At 33.3% G+C, this 22,186-nt stretch overlaps 1 protein-coding gene across 2 annotated transcripts in view; it reads right to left on the bottom strand.

Annotated features, from left to right (window-relative positions):
* Nucleotides 1-22,186, bottom strand: part of DACH2 (dachshund family transcription factor 2) — a gene marked incomplete at its 5' end in the record, with an annotated part of 684,702 nt that overhangs the window by 522,117 nt on the left and 140,399 nt on the right. For both annotated transcript variants that reach the window (XM_081223202.1, XM_081223203.1), the window contains one exon: nt 9,810-9,848. In XM_081223202.1, coding sequence (XP_081079328.1) covers nt 9,810-9,848 — 39 coding nt within the window. The remainder of the gene's footprint in view (nt 1-9,809; nt 9,849-22,186) is intronic.

Below are 22,186 nucleotides of genomic sequence, written 5' to 3' on the forward strand. Positions count from 1 at the left end.
TTTTTTTTTTTTTTTTTTTTTTTTTTTTGCGGTATGCGGGCCTCTCACTGTTGTGGCCTCTCCCGCTGCGGAGCACAGGCTCCGGATGCGCAGGCCCAGCGGCCATGGCTCACGGGCCCAGCCGCTCCGCGGCACATGGGATCCTCCCGGACCGGGGCACGAACTCGCATCCCCCGCATCGGCAGGCGGACTCCCAACCACTGCGCCACCAGGGAGGCCCTACTCTGCCTTTAAGAATGTCAAGCATAACTAGCTCCCTGCTCTTTAACTGTGGGCTGCACATAGTGACTCCCTTCCAAAACCTTCCAAAAAGTACAGTCAAGAAAAAGGAAAAAAGTAACTTTACAGTGGAGAAACCTAGCAAACAGTACAGGAACCAGGTGATCAAGTCAACCTCAACAATGATAAGTCATAATGATAGTATGTACCTTTGATATGATGTGTTGAAAATGGAATATTACCTCTGTTGTCTTCCTTCCAAAAACCTAATTTAACAATGAGAAGAACACCAGGCAAACTCCCATTATGGGGCATTTTACAAACACCTAACCTGTCTCCTCAAAACTGTTAAGGTCATCCAAAACAAGGAAAATCTAAGAAACTGTCACAAGCCAAGAGGAGTCTAGGGAGATATGATGACTAAATATGAGGTAGTCTCCTATATCCTGGAATAGAAAAAGGACATTAGGGAAAAAAATTGAAGAAGTCTGAATAAACTATAAACTTTAACAATAGTGTGACAATATTGGTTCATTAATTGTGACAAATGATTCATTAATTGTAAAATATTAACAACAATTAGGAAAATGGACACAGGGTGCATGGGAAGTCGCTCTACCTTTGCAATTTTTCTGTAAATCTAAAACTGTTCCAAAACAAAAACTTCATTAAAAAAAAAAAAACATTGCCTCTAACCATTTTTGTGCCAAGCCCAACTTAATTAAAAACTGTTTTATCTCTACATAAATAGGAGTCCAACTTAGTCCCAAAAATCACAAGCAGTGATTTTTGAAGAAGGAGAGCTGGACAAACGAATTAAGGAAAGCACAATTTGAGTTAATGCAACCAAGAAGTAAAATATGTATATAAAATTTTTTAATGGGCTGCCTCAAACAGATGTCCCAAATCCCTTCATATAATGTTTTGAATACAGTGGGTGCTTTATTTCCAAAAGTAATCCATGATTAAAAAATAAAAACTACTAACTTCTTTATACATATTATGTTAGATACATCAATATGTGATTTAATGGGTATTTGTAAAACTCTTGCAGCATAAAGAATATAAAATAGCTATATTTGTTATTTAGGCTAATTTCATTTTAAAGCAGTATAAGTATACAGCTCTACTGACTAATTGTATTGTAGAAATATACTATTTGGTTAGAATTAGCTATTTTAAATGAAAACATCCAAGTTATTTGATTTTCATCAAATAGAAATCAAAGAATAACTTTGTTTATATATTTAAATAAAAATATTATCACAGGGAGAATATTTGGTAATGATAAATCAGTTTAAAATGCTTTAACCTCTTCTAATGGCAATAAATCAAAGTATGACTGCTATTATTAATAGGCTTCAATATTTTATATGTTTTAACATCTTTTAAATATTTTTTTAAAAATCTAGAATACTAGATATCAGATGATCTAGCAGTTTATATCATGAATTATGAGATACCAACTTACATGAATCTGTTGATTGGGCTACATACAGTTTTTACATCTTAGTTTTCTAATGGATTTTTTAAAATAATGTTTTACATTTTGTGGCTGAATCATTTTGTACTTGCCCCCTTTTGAAGATTACAATTAGTTAAAAGACAAAAATTCCCAATAATAATCCAAAGTAACAGCAGATCTTTGTAGTCCTAATATGCTGGGAGGAGGTGAACACTTTGAGTAAGTTTATTCTTTGTATTGAAAACTCAGTGTTACCAAAAACAGAAAGCAGGACACGTCTTTAAGGCACTTCACATGTATGCAGGACTGTTGAGCACGTTGCCATGGAACATAACTCCTTCAAGGACTACAAACCAAAGAACGGCCATTTTGGCATAATAGTCCCATTTCTGAACATTATTTTGTAGCATTCATCAAGATGTATTACAAACCCTACCAATTTAGGGACAATGCACTGCCTTTTCAAATGCATTCATACTGGGTCTTAGAATCCACTCCATTTTAGCAACTAATTAGTTACACTGACAAACTTTTAAGAATAGGGCTATACAAATTTTTGAAAATGTCACCACTCTCTTTGTAAATTAATGATATGTTCCACATTGCACAATAATAGGTGGTTATCAACCTTTCCTCTTTATCCTGTCTCAGTCATTTAGTTAAATCTACCCTGCACCCTCCAGAGAAATTCATGGTCTGTCACTCTACTCACTGGTGTCTAGATTTATGGATATTTTAGCAGTCCCTTTATTTTCACATCACTAGGCAACTCTTCTAAGTTTAAAAGAAAGGACCAACTTCACCTGAACATTCAGACAAGTATCCTACTTACAAAAGGCCGTTTTCCGTCTATAATTCACTTTCCTTTCCTTTATATTAAAGGGACACACAACCTGAAACCTAATGTATTGCACCTTCACATTATTAAATGGAACATGCAGAACATTGCATTATTATGCTACACATAGCCAAGAAGTTTTAGTATTCACGGGATTATGGTAATTAAGTCTTCCTTCACTTTGGGTGATGTGACACTTGCTTGACTATAATGTCACTCCACTTAAAGTCTGTGTAAACTACATTATCTTAGTCACTCTGCATTAGATTTCCAACTGTGAGCAAAATTACAAGGTCAGAGTGGACAAGAATGTAGGTAATCCCAAGGAAACATCATGTAAATGACTTGCTCAAGGTTCAAACTGGGTTTTCAATAAAAGCAAAAAGGAATCTTTTCATACTAATATTATAGTATTATTATCTAAATGCCATCAGTGGCAGAGCACCTGGGTATTCTTGGAGACAGTGGTAAAGACAACAGTGTCCATGATTTTGATGTTTTGTGGATAAAACATAAATGTTGTTTGCCAAGGATTCGTTCAAGCTAACAAAAGCGTCTGCACTCAGTAAGGAGTAGTACATAGAACAATAGCAAACGGTTTTGTAAATAAAGATCGTTAATATCTCAACTGCAAATAATACTTTTTAGAAATGAAGATGAAAAGGCAAAACAGCAATGCTTACATTTCCTCCTTTCCTGTTTTTTTAATAAACACTCAGAACCATGATTTTTATTCTTTTTAAAAGTAGAGTAGTAATTTCCCAACAGTCTTATCAGCTACTTTGTGGTTATATCCAAGATGTGCTGTCTTAAAAATGCTCTGACCTACAGAAACTAGCTGAAAGACTTTGGAATATCTTGTGTTTTGAGTGATTTATTTAGTGCTTATTGAAGAAGTTAGATAACCTGATTAAATCCCCACATAGGATAAGTAAGATCAGGGCAAAAATAGTCCAGATTAACTTGGCACAAGTTCCTCTTCATTGAACTAGTGGAAGTAACACAATGAGCAAAATAGTGGTTTTCAGAGTATGCTTAAACTGTAAAGCAAGATGCCAATTAGCAAAAATAGCAATGGAAGTTCTTAGATATGGGCCCCACAGTCAGTTCACAAATACGTCAAAGTGGGTAAAAATACTCAAAAGCAACTTATGTGGGATTCTCTAGGCTTAGTGTCACATTTGGACAATGAGGGATACACATGAATTGTATTAATCTGGAGATCATCTGAACAAAGTGTGTGAACCACAATTTTCTTGTAATATCTGATGTTGAATCTCTGTAGGAGGTCAATTCACTTCCTAGGAAGGCCGTAGTCAAACATTTTTTCCCAGGACTATTCATAAAAATGAGAGGCCCCCCAAAATGTCTTCATCACCAGAGATTAACTGATTTAGATTCTGCTTGCCAGAGTTGCTGCCTTCCATAAGTAGAAGCTTCACTAAAAACATAACTTTGTTCAATATCTTCATAGATAAACTGAGTTTCCTTTTTAAAAGTCATTGAAAATAATAGGTATTCTGTGCTTGAGATAGGATATACTTGTGTGTGTGAATGTGTGAGTGTTTGTGAGTGTGGTATATTTGCAATTCTGGGAGGTTAAATAAAATCAGTTTCAACTCTCTCCCTTTTATACTTTAATCTCTTACAATATTACATAGGTTTCTAACTGAGTGTTCTTTCCAGTACACATAGAATCTAAGAAAGCCTGAAAGCTCTTTGTTAAGCCTCAGGTTAAAGAACCAGATCTTTCTAATGAAAAGTCTCTCCAAACACAAAATCAATTACTTACCCTCCCCCATCCAAAAAGAAATACAGAACAGTCAACCTTAGTCCTCCCTCTACTTTAAGTAGCTATGTGCAGCACCAAAAAAGCACTGATAGAATCAAATCTTAAGTGAGCTGAAAATACTGAATATTCTTTTCTCTGAATCTGAAATGCATAAAAAGAGCTTGAAAAGAAACACAAAGCCACAAAAAATAGTGGTTGAACTTTCATTGTATTTTCAGCATTTGCAATGTAATGCTTCAGAGTGTGGAACATTGAAGATTAATTCAAGATGGTGTGTTGCTACTGACTAGTCCTTATAATGCTGAGCTCCTGCTCCCATCTTCTTTCCCCCCCACCCCCAATTGTCCTTGAATTAAGAGAAACACAAAGATAAACAGGATAAACTCATGATCTTAACTAAGTGAGAGTGTGTTACAACAGTTTCACAAATTGATAAGATTCAATTTTGTCTTTATGTTTTATGCACAATAAGTAAATTACAGCTTCAAGGAAAAAGGGCGATATGTATCATAGATCAAAGGTTATAGTATGTCTCTAAGAGATAGCTTAGTCCAACATCCTAATTTTAGATGCAGCAACTGAGGTCCCAAGTCATAGAGTGATTTGCAGGGTTGTTTTCAGGCCATGAACTTCTGACTCGTTTTCCAGAGCTCTTCCTGCTATACCACAATATCTCATCAAATAAGGCTTTATGGGAAAGTGCTTTGAAACCTGGAAAAAACTTTCCAAATTTTACGTAGTATCCTTATGCTTATCTGAACTGCATATATTTTTAATGAAAAATAATGACACAAATATATAGTATCAGTAAACATCGTCATGCACACTGTGATCGGAATAAACGTTTTGTCTGTGTATAATCATGAAAGAGAATCAATGAAAAATAATTATTTTTTCTTCAAAGAAATTTTTGTTAAAAATACCTACTACATTTGCAAGAATCTTGGGAAATAGGAGCTCTCGTAAAATGCTAGTGGGAGGGTAAATCAGAACAGCTTTAGAGAGCAATTTGGCAGTAACTATTAAGTTGAAGATGTGCATAGCCCACAGCTCAACAATTTCACTTCTGGCTTATACACCAGAGAAATTTTCCCACAGGGGCACAAGAAAACATGATGCCCATTACAACAAAAATTAGAAACAACCTAAGTGTTCATCAATACAGTAAAAAATAATCAAACTGTGGTATACTCAGAGAATGAAAGAGTATAGTGGACAATTTTTAAAAATGAACTGGATCTACGTGTATCAATGCAGATAAATCTCAAAAACATAATGCAAAAACAACAATTACAAAATGATACTATAATACCAAACCATTTAGGTACATTTTAAAAAGACAAAAATCAATTCTGCATATTATTTACGTATAAATACACATAAAATTTAAAAACATAGCAATGATACACACCAATTTTAAAATAGTGGTTACTTCCAATGAAGGGTGAAGTATAATAGAAAGAATATTAGTGTTAATCATATCACTAATGCTTTACAGAAACATCTGGATCTGAAATTTTTTCAATTGAGCTCTGAATCAAATGTAGCAGAATGTAGACCTGATTATTGGTCCACAGGTATCTCTCATTATTTCCTGCTCTTTCTATTTGAACTATTTTAAAATTAATGTTGCTAACTTTACACACTACCAAAGTGATGTTACCAAAATTGATTTCAGAATAGAAATGTCATTTTTGATAAGTCAGAAAAAGTATATATATATATATATATATATATATATATATATATATATATATATATATATATATAATGTATATGTATATATATATAAATATAATGAAATTACATGTTTTGGTAATAAGTCTGATTCCAGTTGTCAGGTTATAAAATATATTGATCCAAAGTATATGAGCTTTGAAATCAAATGGACTTGATTCAAATGCTGACTCTGGTATTTGTAGGCTGTGTGGCATTAGATAAATCATTTAAATTTCTCTGTACCTCAATGTCATCATCCATAAAACAAGAATCACAATAATAGCACCTGCCTTATAGGGCTGTTATGATGATTAAATGAACTAATACATGGAAAACACCAGGGATATCATGTTCAAAAAATGTTAGATATTATAAAAAGTACTAGTTCATCAAAATTTATCCTGAATAACCTTATTTATATGTCTACATTGGTCAAATGCATCAAAAAGTCACTTATTTCTTAGATTCTGTATCTTTCAGGACTAGCCAATTAACTAAGAATCTCTACTTGTTAGAGTTTTTAGGGAATGGTTTTAATTAATTAATACATTTAAACGTAGTTCATCCCTATCACACAACAGATTACCTGTGGTCAAAACTATCTGATGATCTAGAAAGGGTAGCACTGCCCACCCAAATTTTATTTAAGTAAAACATCAGCTATTTTGCACATTGTCATATGTGTTGACCAGTTGTCCAACAATTTATCATCTTTCATATGTTTTTGTGTTAAATCTGCAAGTAGAATAATATGTCAACAAATGAGGGGTGGGGTTTTTTTTAGTTAATTTAGGATTTGAGATTGTGAATCCTTTTCTTTCTCTTTCTTTTTTACTTTTCTCTTTTTTTTTAAGTCCTCTGATAAATGTTTCCCAACAAAAATGGCAATATTAACTTACCATCCTGACTAAGGATTTGTGGTACAGTTCATAGGAGTCATTAAAGCAGGTTTAGCAGTGTTGTTTTTTTTTTTTTCGGTTTTCTTTTTTTTTTTGCTAGAGAGGTTGGAATTTAATTGTTTCCTTTTTAGACAAATATTCTTTTGGATTGCCAGTGATGAAAGGGGCATACAGATGTCAAAAGCACTTTAGCACAGTGGGATTATGTGCTAAGGTCCAGGGCAGGACAGACAAACAAACAAAGTCTCCGATCAGTCAAAAAGTTACCTCAATAAAATCTCAAATGACCAGCTTTTGTTTTATCTTTGCCAATGCCTATCAAAAGTTCAAATGAAGTTTTGTTGTGCTAACTACTTACATTTCTTTTATTTCTTACTTTAACCATTTGTAAAAAACAAAGGAATTTCACCAAATAAAATAGGGAATTTGTTTAAAGGCAAGCCAATTTAAAATAAAACAACACATGCTATATGCATGACTTTCTTTCCATTAAAGCACCATAAATTGGGCTTTAAGTAGTAGCCTTAATTATGTTATATGACAGAGCCTAACTTAAATATTCTCTTTTGGACATAGAAGAAATTATCTTTCATACTGCATTGCACTGATAAATATGAAAATGAAAAATTCATAATTTTATCTTAGTTTTCAAACCACATTAAGGGAAAAATATCTTGGCTATTTCCATGTAGTAAGAAAAAATCACAAAGTGCATAACCACCATTTTGAGTATCAGGAGAATTATTTACAAGCACTCCACTTATTATTTATTTACTTTACTTGAATTTTCCATCATCAAGATCTCTGGGTGCATTTATAACATACTGTGATTTTCTAAACCACAGTACCTAGAGGACTTACAGTTTAAAGCAGAGGTTGCAAACTGATAGCCCATGGGCTAGATCCAGACCACAGATGGGTTTTGCTTTGCCTGCATAGTGTTGCTTTTTATTGAGTTAGTTACCAACATTTAAGAATTGGAGAATTTCATATAAAAATCTGGATTCCAAGTTTCTCTTAAAAAGTCAAATCTTAACAACAGTGGGCCTGCATTCCCACCTGGTAGCAATCAGCTGAGCTGAGTAATAGCTGCCACCTTTGGAAAGAATATATGCTCTCTAGGTCACCATAGTCCCCACCACTCCCTATTGCTTATGGCCTTTCATTTATGCTACCACCCTTGTCTCAGTAGGCATTAGAGTTTGCAACTCTCCTGTTTCTCTGTAGTTTATTTGAGTGTCAGCACACATACTTTCAAAAACATTTCACAGTTTTCCTCAGATTACAGTTAGTATAAAAACTCATTACATATATGTGTATATATATATATATATATACACACATATATGTAATGTGTGTTCTGATTAATCTAGAAATAAATTTATACAGTTATAAATTACTGTTATGCTTAATTAAAAACAAGAAGTTGACATTCATTTACATATTTTACTAAAAAATGTCAATTTCAATGCCTGAATTCAATTGCATTCATATAAAATCAAAGCACTTACTTTCAATATCCCAAACCTAATCTCAAAACTCAATCCACTTAAACTTTTTCAGTTAAAGTCATTCATTAATGAAATCTAGTGGGTTCTAGTCTCCACCAGCATTGAAGTCACAGTTTAAAAATAAGTTTAGCACTTAAGGAGGCACATCCACTGCTTCAGGTCACTTGGGTACTATTTAGTGTGCATGATATTTAAGAGTAATATTTAGTATAGAAAATGCCCCAGATATTAGAAACACCACCATGATGATTTTCATTTTCTATGTTGAAAACCCAGGATAAATCACATGGTGTGGTCCCCATCTCTCTAACAATACTATGACATTTTTCTTGTAGAAAAATACAGATAAAACATGCATCATGAGCAGCCCTGAAGGAAGGGGGTAAAATCACCATAAGGTGATTTAACCTGAGAAGGGTGTGTGGCAGTCAATATCAAACTGTACTTTAGAATCATGGGTTGCCCTCCTTCTCCCTTGCATCTCTGATTTAACTGCCCATTCTTTGCTCCCATTACAACCTAAAAGGTATGAAGTCTGGAGCAGTATGGTGTCTCTGATTGCAATTTAACTGAAATTTTCATAGATATTTTAGGAAGTTTCAAGCATAAATCTTAGACTTCCAAATATTTTAAAAATGTATTTTTAGAGAAAAAATAATTCCTAATATTTTAGAAATAGTAGCATGCCTACTATATATATATATATATATATATATATATATATATATATATCTGTGCTTAATGCTTAGAAAAATTCCAGAAGATTAGAAGGCCTGGGTTTTTTTGTTTTGTTTTGTTTTGTTTTTTGCCATTATTGCTGTAGCACACTTAATAGCCTGTGCTGCCCTGCAAAAGTGAATGTACCTTCCTAAGCATTTCAGAGCCATGGCGCAGGTGAATTACTTTCCCATTATTTTACATAGATGTCATGATTTTTATGTCAGTGACCCTTACTCAACCCCCATCAACTTTACAGCCTTTCTCTAGCTTCTGCTTTAGTTCCCAGGGAAGGAGTTGCTCTCTGTGACTGGAAGTCATCTCCCAACTTCGGATTCCTGGGATTCACTCCCAGTTAATACATATGAATGACCACTAACTGGCAATAGTGAAACCATGAAGACCCCAATTAACTAGAACCCTCAAATGGATAGACAGGTTCTAATTAGCTATTTGAATTTCATTTTTTTTATTATTAACTAAAGATTAAGCAAGATTCAATATTTGCTGCTGAAAATTTTAAATGGCTCTACTTTCCTACCTTAGTAAGTATAGTACAGGGAATAAAATTACTGATGTTGGGCTGAATCTGTACAGGCTCCAGGACATTCCCAGGAAGTTGATTTTTAAAAAATAAATACATAAATACCTGTTAACAGCTTGTTTTCTTGTCATTTGCCTCTTCCTTCTAAAAGGAGAGTGTAGCAAAAAATAAATAAATAAAACTGGTTAATTGAGAGTTCTGGTTAGTAGGTTCCAATTAATCAAGGCTTTATTATATTTCACAAAAAATCTTCTTAAATTCTGCAGAAATTTTAGATAGGTTACACACAATGAAACACCAGCAGGGAAGAGCACAAAGAAGGTAGGAAAGCCTAAATTGCTATTAGACAGTGTTTTAAATATATGAATAATGTTATTACATTTCTAGTCTAATCCCCATTGAGTATAGAATAATGTGAAATGTCATGTGGTTTAGGGCTTTTCTATACATGAAGGCAAGGAAATATGGCTGTAAATTTCTGTTGAAGAAAATGGCCTCGGGTCGTAACAATTCCAAAAAAAGATTCAGCAATATTGTGTCTTTCCCCTTTCTTTCAAGAGCCTTCCTTCCCATCCCATTGGGTATTCCAACACTTTTTAGGGAACAAAAATCTCTTCTAGTTTTTTTTTCTCATTTTTATTTGGCCAACAGGATGATGAAAGTAAGCCAATATCAATGTTATGCCTTAATTTCCTAAATATGGAGCCATTAATCACACAGCTCACTATATACTGATTTCTGAAGCAATACTGAACTATCTTACATCTTCCCCAAAAGGGTTACACATGCACACACACACCCTCAGACACAAACACACATACACAGTCATACACACATCTGCACAAAATAAGTTAAACACATACAAAAGAGATCAATAAAAAACCCACATAATTATCTTAGTTAACAAAACAACCATTATTTCCAGTAGTATAGTATTTCCCGGTGTTCCTAAACCCTTTAATAAAGAACAATGAAATTTAAAATGACAAGATACAAAAAAACTATAAGTAGTGTAATTTGGCTATTTTGAGCCTTATTGCACTTCTTAGTAGTCATAGAGACAGAAACCTCCTTCTAATGTCCACTACAAATATATATGGTTAGTTCATCACCCCCTTCATAATCTCTTCTTCTAATAGCCTTTTTGTTAAAAGACTCATTTCAGGTGTTTGTTTGTTTGTTTTTGAAAGGCAACTGCTTCCCTGTTTAAAGGCCTATGGAAACATTTAAAAAAAAACCCACAGATGCAAACATATATCTGGGGTTGTGGGGGAAAGGAGGTGACAGTGAAGGAAGGTGAGCATTTTTTCACCTACTCTTGTGTTCTTGATTGTCACTTGATTGTCAGAACTATTTGATTTTGCTTTATAGTTCACTCACACAACCTGTTTTGAAATTACATTTTCTTAAAGTAGAATATACTCATACATACCAAGTCAATGATAATGCATACTTCCTTAATCCAATGAGCTTTATATTGGAGGACTTTTCCCCTTTTACCAGAGATCCTCCTTTTTTAACTATAATATTTCCTGAAGACAACACAACATTTTTGACTGTCACCATATGTACATAATTATGCTGTTAAAAATAATTTAAATCTTCTATAGCTTGAGCTTCATAGATTATTTAAGCATAGATTTTGAAATTACCAAATACTGAAACATTCTTGTTAGAATTATACAATAAATATATAAACATACGTGAGTTAACTGTCCTTTTATTAAGGATCTTAAAATTTCTTAGAAAATTAGGAGTTTACCTCGACTTTTGAAAATTTCTCATTTGTCTTGTCAAATGTGAGAATACATTTTACAATACTGCCTAACACTAGCTATAATTCTAGGACTTTAGGGACCACAAGTTAAATACATATACTTTATTTTTGACATTCAAACTAAAACGTGACTTCTATATTTCTGAATTTGTTCAGAAGCAGTATCGTTCAATCAGAGTAGTAACCATATATTTAAAATTCCAAAAGATCAATAAAATGTTTCCTATGCTTTGATATATGTAAAATGATTGTACACCTCAAAAATACACAAATTTGATTTGCCAGTTACTTCGATAAAGCTGGAAAAATGTCTCAGGCTTTTAAATGGAAGTCACCTGTTAACCTGGCATATATGACCATATTTTGGGGACTGCTAAATTAGGCTTTAGCTGTTCCTCACACAGACAAGATCTTTTAGTCATGTAATGTATTATCCTGGCCCAATACAATAAACAAAATGTTGATTTGGGAACAAATATGATAAATAACTAGGACATAAGTCAAGCAATGCCCTGCCCCTACCCCTAACTTCATCTGTAGGGGATGAATGACCAGTAAATACGTGTCGGTAAAACTTTTTTTTAGTTTCTTTCTGGAGACATGATTAAGTCATGTTAACTTTTGCATTTCCAGTTTTGGAGGTTTTGGGGAGCTTCCCTCACTCTTAACTAATAATTTTATTCATTTTATATGTCAACTCTTGCTCCACAGCAGCTTTTATAAACCTGTTTAATCTCTTTAGAGATCCTGGAAATTCTTTGACAAGAATGTATTTCAAAAGAAAAAGGAACTGAAAGAGGCCTGGATATTTTAGGCTTATTTAAGTTTCCAGAGGGTATCCAAACAACCTCTTGATCACTTAAGTCTCTAAAGGCATGATCTTCCGATTCAAGAACCTGAAAAATAAAACTATTTTCCTCCTTTCAGAAATTTATTTTTCCTAGAACTATTTGAGAATAACAAAAACCTTGGTCATACTAAATATGTTTCTTCTAAAGTAGTTTGGTGCATGAGCTTGACGCTTTAAATGTCAGTGTGATTTAAAGACACAGTCTAAAGGGAAAAAAAGGGAAAATTACATATGGGATGCGTTGATAGTAAAGATAAATGAGCTTACAGCATTTTAAAATTTTTGTTTGTAAGAAGTGGGTTTCAATACATATATATTGTAAATATCAGTCACATAAATTAACTTTAATTATTAGATAACCTATCTGAAATCATTTCTACTGTATAAAGTTTAACATTAAAATCCTTCAAAGCCTTCATAAATTTTAAATTATTTATTGTTCTGGCATATTTGTTCACAATATTTCTGTTGGAAATTTTTCTCCTTGTTTGTAGGTTTGGCTAAGGACACCATGAGTGACCCTTTGAATCTTGTCCTTTGATCCATATGGGAGTTCTAGCCAGCCTTTTGTAAGGGACTTTTTAAACCCTGTTACACTAGTTATATTTCATGTCTTCTGGTTGATGATTATGTATTTCTATAGTATGTTCAGAATGGCTCAGAGAAAACACTAAGTAAATGTTCTAGAAGCCAAACCAAACATTTATGGTAGATGTACATTAAAGCCCCTGAGACATTGGATGCAAACACTGCTTTATCAGCTTTTAGTTAACTTTGGTTTTGATGGTTTGATAACACACTGAGATGATAGTAAATTGGCCTACTTCTAAATTGTATGCTGCCTGTGGAGAGAACTTTGTCGCAGCCTCCAACTGTTAATTGCTGATTAAGATGGTGTTTCCTTCATAGCATTTATAGTAATGTGTAAATATTTTATTTATTTACATGTCTTAGATCTATTTTCCTTTTGAAATGCAATCTCCATTGAAGAATGAGTTTAGGTTTCTTGTTCACAGACTAGGCACTCAGTAAAAATTTGTCAACGAACTGAATATTGGCTATGTGAAGGGACAATTTACTCATTTAAATCCATCACTGTATAGAGTCTTCGAGCTTATTCTCATAAAATATATTTTAAGAACATAGTTCTTCTATGCTACACTGATTTACATCATTGATGATGGGGCTTAATTTATATAAGGATAGCTGGTGTGTTTTAGAATGAGTGAATTTTCACTGAGTAGGTAAAGTTGATCAGAAATATCATGAGCCCAAATTTAGTTAATGGCATCAAATATTCTGAATTATTGATGGGTGAAAAGTATAGAGTCATTATAAAGTTATTCAAGAGAGAAAGAATATTCTAAAGTTTATTTTAATTATACCTTAATTTTTTCTAACATTTGGCTTATTTGTTTAGTGCAGCTTAAACTCGACGTGAAACACTAACAGTTCTGTAAGCAGAACTCAGCTAAGCTGTTTCTAACAAAATGAGCTCATTTGCCAGTTGATCGTTCTGGTAATCCTATCTGGTTTAGTCTAGCTGCAGATGAAGACAATCAAGCAGGGTCAGAGCAAAGGAATCTCAGCCTGGACATGCTCTCAATGTAATACTAAGAGGTGGGAGTGGGAATGAAGAAGATTACTTATTTCAAAGTCTGTTAAATTCTTTACATTCATCCCTTGATTTAATCTCTGACAAGGACCACTCTACCACCATTAAATAAGATAAGATAAAATAGGATAAGATAACATAAAATAAAAAACATGTTCCTCACCAATTAAGACATCAGAGGCAGATACTTAACATTACAAATAACTACCTTTTGATGTAGCTCCTTTTTGTATCCAAAATCTCATGTTAAATAATAAGACCTTATTGTTACATAGTTTTACAGTTAACAGAACATTTTTCTCATCATTAACTAAAGGAGTAAAACTATTCTGTGCACAAAAGTGGGTTTGAAACACTTTCCCACTTTTATATATGTAGAAACTGAGACTGAAGGGTTTTTAATTTGATTCAGTGTTCTTCCACTTCCTGTTGTTGACAATATTTATCTATCTAAATATGAATGAAATATCCCTTTTTCTTGATACTTTTTTTGCTTGATCACTTTCACGATATGTAAAGAACCAATTTCTTTAAGGGTTAAGGGAAGCTCTTCAAACATACTTATAATTGATAGCTAACAGTTTTCGTACTGATCCCACAGAGGCCACATTTATCTCCTTACCCTATGATAGCACTTTCTTAGTTCAATATTTATCTACAAATACTTACTGATCATCAACTATGCACAAAAGCCTCTCTGCTATAGGCTATGGAGAATACAAAGATCTTCAAGCATGGTCCCTGATATCAAGAATATTACAATCTGAAACGAGAGACATATCATAGTCACAAACTGTTACATTGAAAGTCTGTGAGTGATAAACGCCACATGATTTCCTGGTGTAGAGTAGGCATTTAAAAATATCAGATGAATGAAAGTTGAATGCATGGTGGTATAAACTAATACTATAAGAATTTAGTTGAAGCCATCACTTATACCTAGAGTGGTAAGTGAAGTCATTATGAAAGAGATGACGTTTGATTGGGGCCTAGAGGAATAGATAGGTTTTGGAAAACAAAAAAGAGGATAACAATGCTTTAGGAAGTGGAAACTGACAGGATGGGCAGAATGAATTGCTACAAGAGTGTCTGGAGGTGAGATCAGGCAGAAGATTACTGCAATGTCCTCAGCAGGAGATAACCAGGTAGATAGAGATGAAAATAAAAAGGAATGGACATGTGTAACAGAGAGTCTAAAGCTAGCATTAATATGACTTAAAGCTTAAATTAACATAGAAACAAAGTATAGAATGGAACAAAGGAGAACTCTGAGCTTATGACTGATTCCATGAAAATTGACTTTCCAAGTTCCATGAAACCAAGTTATAAATGAATTTTCAAACAACCTATTCTGTAAGCAATAGTGTCACAGAAAGAACACTGAACAAGACATAAGGAGACTTGGGTATTAGTATCAACGATGCAACCGGATGTGTGACCATGAGCAAATGATTGCCCTTTTCTACATCCCAGTATCCTTATTTGTAAAACCAGGGTTGGATAAATTGACCTCTCCGGCCTATCATAGCTCAAATACTCTATGGTTCTCTGATTTCCGAGTTGCCAACAACCTGCCTAAAATACAGGTAGATTAAATTAAAATTTCTCTGAGAAATTAGTAGCTATTGTAACTTAGTTGCCACTCCTGAGACATACTTTTTCTTGATTCATAAATAGTTAGCACAATGTCTGTCAGTGGTATTCAGCTAAGGGGCATATCCTTTCTATGTTTCAGAAAAGTATTGAATGAAAATTCTTCAGACATTTTACTTCACAAAGGAAATAGGTAGAGTATTGCTCTGTTTGCATGCTACAGAAAAACTGACTTGAAAACCTGAGACGTACAGAAGTAAGTTTCACTTCTATTGAAATTTATACGTCTCTATCTATATGTATATTGAAGTGAGTTTATTTTCAATTAAATCTTCTTCAACCTTTGTTCTTTAAAGATTACAGAAATTCAGGGTTCTATCCTGTCTTCACAGTTAATACCTGGTAGTTCTAGGTCAATCTAATTCCGCTTTTCAAATGCTACATCTTTTTGAAAAATATGGTAACCATAACTAAACATAACATTCTGAGTGGGGTTATAGGAATGTTGTAATCTCATCTATCCTGTAGAATTTCAGGTCTTTCCTATAACCCTGCATGCAGGTAAAAATAAGCTGTCATTCATCCAGAAAGTCACTGTTATTTTCATTTCTCCTTTAGACAGTTAGTTTTATCTGGGACTTCCTCATTGGAAAATTCCTAGAAACATAGAAAATGAAAGACATAGTTTGCCTAACAGTTACACAGAGAAAAAAAACACCATTCCCACTAACTGCTGTCAACCATCCCACTTCCTCCACCTATGATAAAAGTGAAAAGACATAACAGTATGTACATTTTCATCTATTTATTGATATGTTCAACATTACCTAACTCCATCAGTATCTGCTGGTTTTATCATTTAAAATGCAAACAACTAAAAGCAAGAACCATAACTAATGGATAGCTCCTTGTAGTGTCTAACAATAAGACCATGTACACAAAGCCTCTAAGACAAAGTGGTGAAAACAAACATTTAGAAGGGCTGTGAAACTTCCTGTCCCTCTGCTCTGAATAAGTTCTCCTATTCCTTTCTAATAGTAAAATGAGGTCAAATAATGTGCTGATCTTAACATTAACCTTGGTTGCCTCTTTTTTTTCACATTTTTTAAAGACATAAACTAACAATGGCTCCTTCCCCTCTGCTCACATAGCACTTTGTGCTTGCCTGTGTCATAGCACTCAGTCATATGTGTGTCTCTCTCACTATGCTGTGATTCTTTGAGAACAACAAAACCTAACTACTTAACACCCCCTTGATAACAAAATCAGCTCTAACATTATAAAACATGATTAAAGTCTTTAGAAGACACATGTTTGATAAAAAGTATTTGAGGTGATGGTATTTATTTCAAATGTAAATGTCAAGAGCAAGCTCATTTTTCCAGGTCTTATATCAAATCTTTGATGCAATGAAATATTGCTTTTTAATGGAAATTAAAATTAATCTTTATTTCTTTATTATGTTCATTATTCCCCAGATTTTTGTGTATACTACTAAAAGCTTTATGAACATAGTTTGAATTTTTTTATATTATCTGATTTTAATACTTTTTATATTGTTGCAATGCCATGAATTATGAATTTTGAATTACAGAAAATTTCCTCCAACTAAAATTTCCTTCCCTAAATATTATTGTTGTAGTCCTTCCACACATTCCAGAGTTAGTTTACTGTTGCCTCAAAAGTGTTATGTATCATCTCACTCAGGTTTATTTATTTATTTATTTATTTTTTGCGCTACACGGGTCTCTCACTGTTGTTGCCTCTCCTGTTGCAGAGCACAGGCTCTGGACGCACAGGCTCAGCTGCCATGGCTCACGGGCCCAGCCGCTCCGTGGCATGTGGGATATTCCCAGACCGGGGCACGAACCTGTGTCCCCTGCATCGGCAGGTGGACTCTTCACCACTGCACCACAAGGGAAGCCCCTCACTCAGGTTTTTTTAATACAAGTTTTTGCCTTTATCACTTGATCCCAATAAATAAAATAATTATTTCTCCTTGGTGAAAATCAATATTCTGATACTGTCTTGTATTTTAGGTGTCAATTTTAACATTTTAGCAAAATCAAACAGGTCCACCATTAAGTCTTCAAACAAAATTTCCAATATATGGATATCTAGGCAGCTTATTCAAATATACATCTCTTAGCTAAATTCACACCAAGGGTTATGATTAGCTCTAAATGAATACCTATGAAGGTTGTTAGCTATTTCACTACCTAATATTTTCTTTTGGTTATTCTCTTTGTTTAAGTGACTAAGTGGGGTTTTTCTCTCCTTTTCAGAAATTGTCTGTATTAGTCCTCTTGTATATTTACCCTTTTCAATTTATAAATTATTAGAGGTTACTCCCATAACTGTCTTCTCAAATAATGCATAAGCATCTTCTTTATTCATACATAGCTATGTGTATACTCCATCTGTTAGAAGATATGCCCCCTTAAGTCTAAAACTTCACCAGCCATGCATTTTTTTTTTCTGAAAGTTTATCAGCAATACTGTCACAGGTAGTTGGAGGTAATTCTTCCTAACATTTTGTCTCTCTCTCAATTCAAACAAAATTTTAAAAGAATGAAAGAAAAGAACAATAAAAGAATGAATGAAAGAAAAGGACTCTACCTTTCTGTTAGTTATATGAATATGAATCATTGTTAATAGAAATGATTCAATACTCCCCAGCATGTGTTGTGGGTCTTTTCCACCCATCACATCATGCTTCTCCTAGTGTCTCTATAGTCACCCCTTTTTTAGGACTCCTTAGTACTGCATTCTTTCTCTTCCACACTGTAGAAAGTGTAGCAATCTTCACACTGAAAATCAAGAGATTTCAGACTGCCTCCTCATCTCTCCAGGGCAACTAGGTCTTCCCTTTTTTTCTTCTAACCAATGTGGCAATCCTACATGAGATCTTTAGGCTTTTACTCTGCTTACTTGTAAGGTCCTTGGTCTTATAGTGATCACATCCTGAAGAATGTCTTTGTATCTGTGACTGCTTCCCCCTAAAAATCACATCAAGTGGCAATAAAAGACCACCCAGTTATTTTTGAAGGTGTATTCCTAGTAGGAAACAATACATTTTTTGTCATGCTCACAAATAGCATGTGCTTCTTACCTCACACTTGTCATTTACCCATTAAAATCTGCAGCAAACAAAAATTTTACAAATCAATAGCAATGTCACAATATAAGCATACAGGTCTTCAATTATTCACACACAATTTACAGAGCATTTAGAAATGGGAGAAAAACTCAAAGGTGTTCAAAGTCTTGACTTTCTTTTAAAAACATCATTTTCTTTAAAGGCTTTTAATAGGAAAGAAACTAATGTCCTATTTTAATAGTCTTTGAGTACTAAAATCAAAAAGTAAAATGAAAACCATGTGCAACACAAGGATAAATGTTTTTTTTAATTGTAGGAGACAAAATTCATTTGTAAGTAACAATAGCCTGCTAATCAAATAACCTTTTATATCCTTTAAATACTCTTGTGGTTCAAACATTTCATCTGCTGAACATAGTGTGTGTGTAGAATGTAAGCCTACATATAAACATGTATGTGGTCCATCCAGAGAAATGAAATCTTAATACTAGACCACATGATTTTTCTGAACTATTTTTCAGGGGAAAAGATAATTTTATAATTAACTGTCATCATTAAAATTCCAATTTTGGTCTCTTGCTAAAAGGAAAAAAAAAGACTAGTGAAAACAATCATGTATATTTTCAATTAAGTGGAAGCAAGCTGTCTTCATAGAAGAGTTCTGAAAATCAGTTATAATATAGTTTTGACAACTTCTCAAATGTTAGGATTAAGTTGTGGTTAGGCAAGGCCCATTGTCACAACATAGGGAAATTTACCTCACCACGCTGTCACATGACAATATCAACAGGATCCTTTACATGATCACAATATTTTAATGCTGACCATATCATATTTTAGTGCAAACTTTTAAAGGTTATGAAGTTGTAAACAGGATGATAATTAGACAGAAAATTTTCTGTGGAATCTATTTGAAACACCAAGAATACCTTAACAAACGAAAAATGAGGCCCCAAATCAATTACTTCTTCTTTAATTACTACATTTTCAAAAAAAAAAAATTAAGAAAATTTGATTCCAAATAAAGCAGTTAAATTTGACCTTGAAACCCTAAATTATTTGATATACTTAAAGTATAATCTAAACATATATGTCTTATTAGAAAAACTTTATCAGGGAAATATTATGTTATTAAATAGGAATAAATTCCAAACAATCTGAATTTCTTGACAAATAGTTTTTTTCCTAGAACCAGTTTTTCTTTGGGTTGAAAATTAATCAGTGTCATATACTAGATTCTGGCCTTATTTTCTTATATTTGAACTAGCCAAAGTGCCAGAAAACTTAGAATTTAAGCACAAAGTCTCAAGTCTATGCCATCTCACCAAAGGATTTTTGCTAAATACTGATGAACTGCTCCTAAGCTAATACTATGATTTCTAGAATACAAGTATTATCATAATTAAATGTAAGACTAACTACAATATAGTACTGAAAAATCATCTATTTAGCAACTGGCAAATCTACACTATTTCAGAGTCACTGTCTTTTCAAAGTTTAGTAAGTTGGTAACATGTTGGAGTTATAAGCACTTCTGTTTGCACAGGCTCTAGAAAAGGGAGAGGTTAAGTGTCTTAGAAAACATGAAAGTGTATGTTTTCCTTTCACATGAAACAATTATTAGAATGAAGTGGGGGAATGTCAAGGAATTAAGACTTTTCTTTCCTTTGCAAATGAATTCCCCCAAGTTATCCATATGTTGTATTGGTATATCTCTTACGAATATTTTTTCAAAACAACCCTCCTTTTAAACTTCTTTATTTTATTTACTGTACCATCTTAAATTTGTTTTAATTTATTTTAAAGATGTTCGTTAAAATTCATCACTTTTACACTTTAGACTTTAGCCAATTTCTTTTTAAGAAGATGTTGGGGGTAGGAGTTTATTAATTTATTTTTGCTGTGTTGGGTCTTCCTTTCTGTGCGAGGGCTTTCTCTAGTTGTGGCAAGTGGGGGCCACTCTTCATCGCAGTGCACGGGCCTCTCACTATCGTGGCCTCTCTTGTTGCGGAGCACAGGCTCCAGACGCGCAGGCTCAGTAGTTGTGGCTCACGGGCCTAGTTGCCCCGCGTAATGTGGGATCCTCCCAGACCAGGGCTCGAACCCGTGTCCCCTGCATTAGCAGGCAGATTCTCAACCACTGCGCCATCAGGGAAGACCCCTAGCCAATTTTTTAAAGTTTATTTTTTGGCTATCTGCATTTTTCTGTCAATTCTGTGTGTGTATACATGTACATATATACACAACTATATATAATTTAATAACTTCTGTTATTAAAATTAATGCCAAAAAGATACTCTCTTTCTCTGAATTTATACCTCACTGTATAACTGAAATCATGGACTCTAAATTTTATATTCATATTTGCCCTGGGCCATAGTGACTATGTAAACTCTCAACACCTTATTTGAATATTTAAGTTTCTAGCATTGTTCTAAAGTATCTAGCACTGCTCTAAAGGCTAACACTCATTAAACACACAATGAATATTTGCTTAGTGAAAAGCAAGAATAATCCAAGGATTTTTCTGAAATAGTCCCAGCATGTTTTACTATAGGTATAATCATTTGGACGTATTACAGAGATTTACTAATATGGATCAGATGTTTGTTTACTCTTTCATAATTATTACAATTGTAACCATCAAGGTAACACCTGGTAAGTTAGTTTTCTTATTTCTGAATTTTTAAATGAGTGGTGGTCTCTATTATTTTTTAAATGCTTCAAAAGAAATCCTTTTGAATCTGTCATACTTAACTCAATACTTAAAGGAGAAAATAGATATAATTTATTCTGTATTCTTTTCAACTTCATTTTCAGGTCAAAATATTCATCATTCTGTCATATGATGCAAGTTGAGCACTATGTTTAGAATATTTTATAAAAATGAGCAGTTTATTAAATGTATATCTTTTTGTGATAGTGCAAATATGCTTGCATCTACTGAATAAAAAACTATAAAGTCTTAGTACACCAATTGGCAAGGTATCTTGACACCTTCCAAATAAAGCCCTTCTTTAAACACTATACTTAATTATGAAATAATTTTATTTTGCTTAGAGAAAAAGTGTTAACAAAATGAATAATAACCTTGCTATGATTACACACACTGAAATGCCATTATATCTCTTGAAAGGGAGATCCTCTCATAAAATATCAAGAAAGCCAATGAAGTTCTCTTTTTGAAACACTGGAATTAAATAATGGAATAAAAATTATTCAACTGAAAAAAATCATATATAAACTGAAAAATGTATCATTTCAATAACCGCCATCCTTAGATATCAACCACATTTTTTTTAAACTATAATATTAAGTAATATTCACAATTTGCCTCTGGTGACCTTAAACACTCCAATTAAAACAACAACGATTCATGTTGTTATAAAGCAGAAACTATCACACCATTGTAAAGCAATTATACTCCAATAAAAACATTAAAAAACAACAACAAAGACAAAATGATAGACAGTAGGTCTACACACAAAATAATAAAACTATGCACAATATTACAAATTATATATTGTTGCTGAAAAATGCTTAAAAT

The sequence above is a fragment of the Mesoplodon bidens genome (genome assembly GCF_964165515.1).
Source record: "Mesoplodon bidens genome assembly, chromosome: X".
Classification (NCBI taxonomy): Eukaryota; Metazoa; Chordata; class Mammalia; order Artiodactyla; family Ziphiidae; genus Mesoplodon; species Mesoplodon bidens.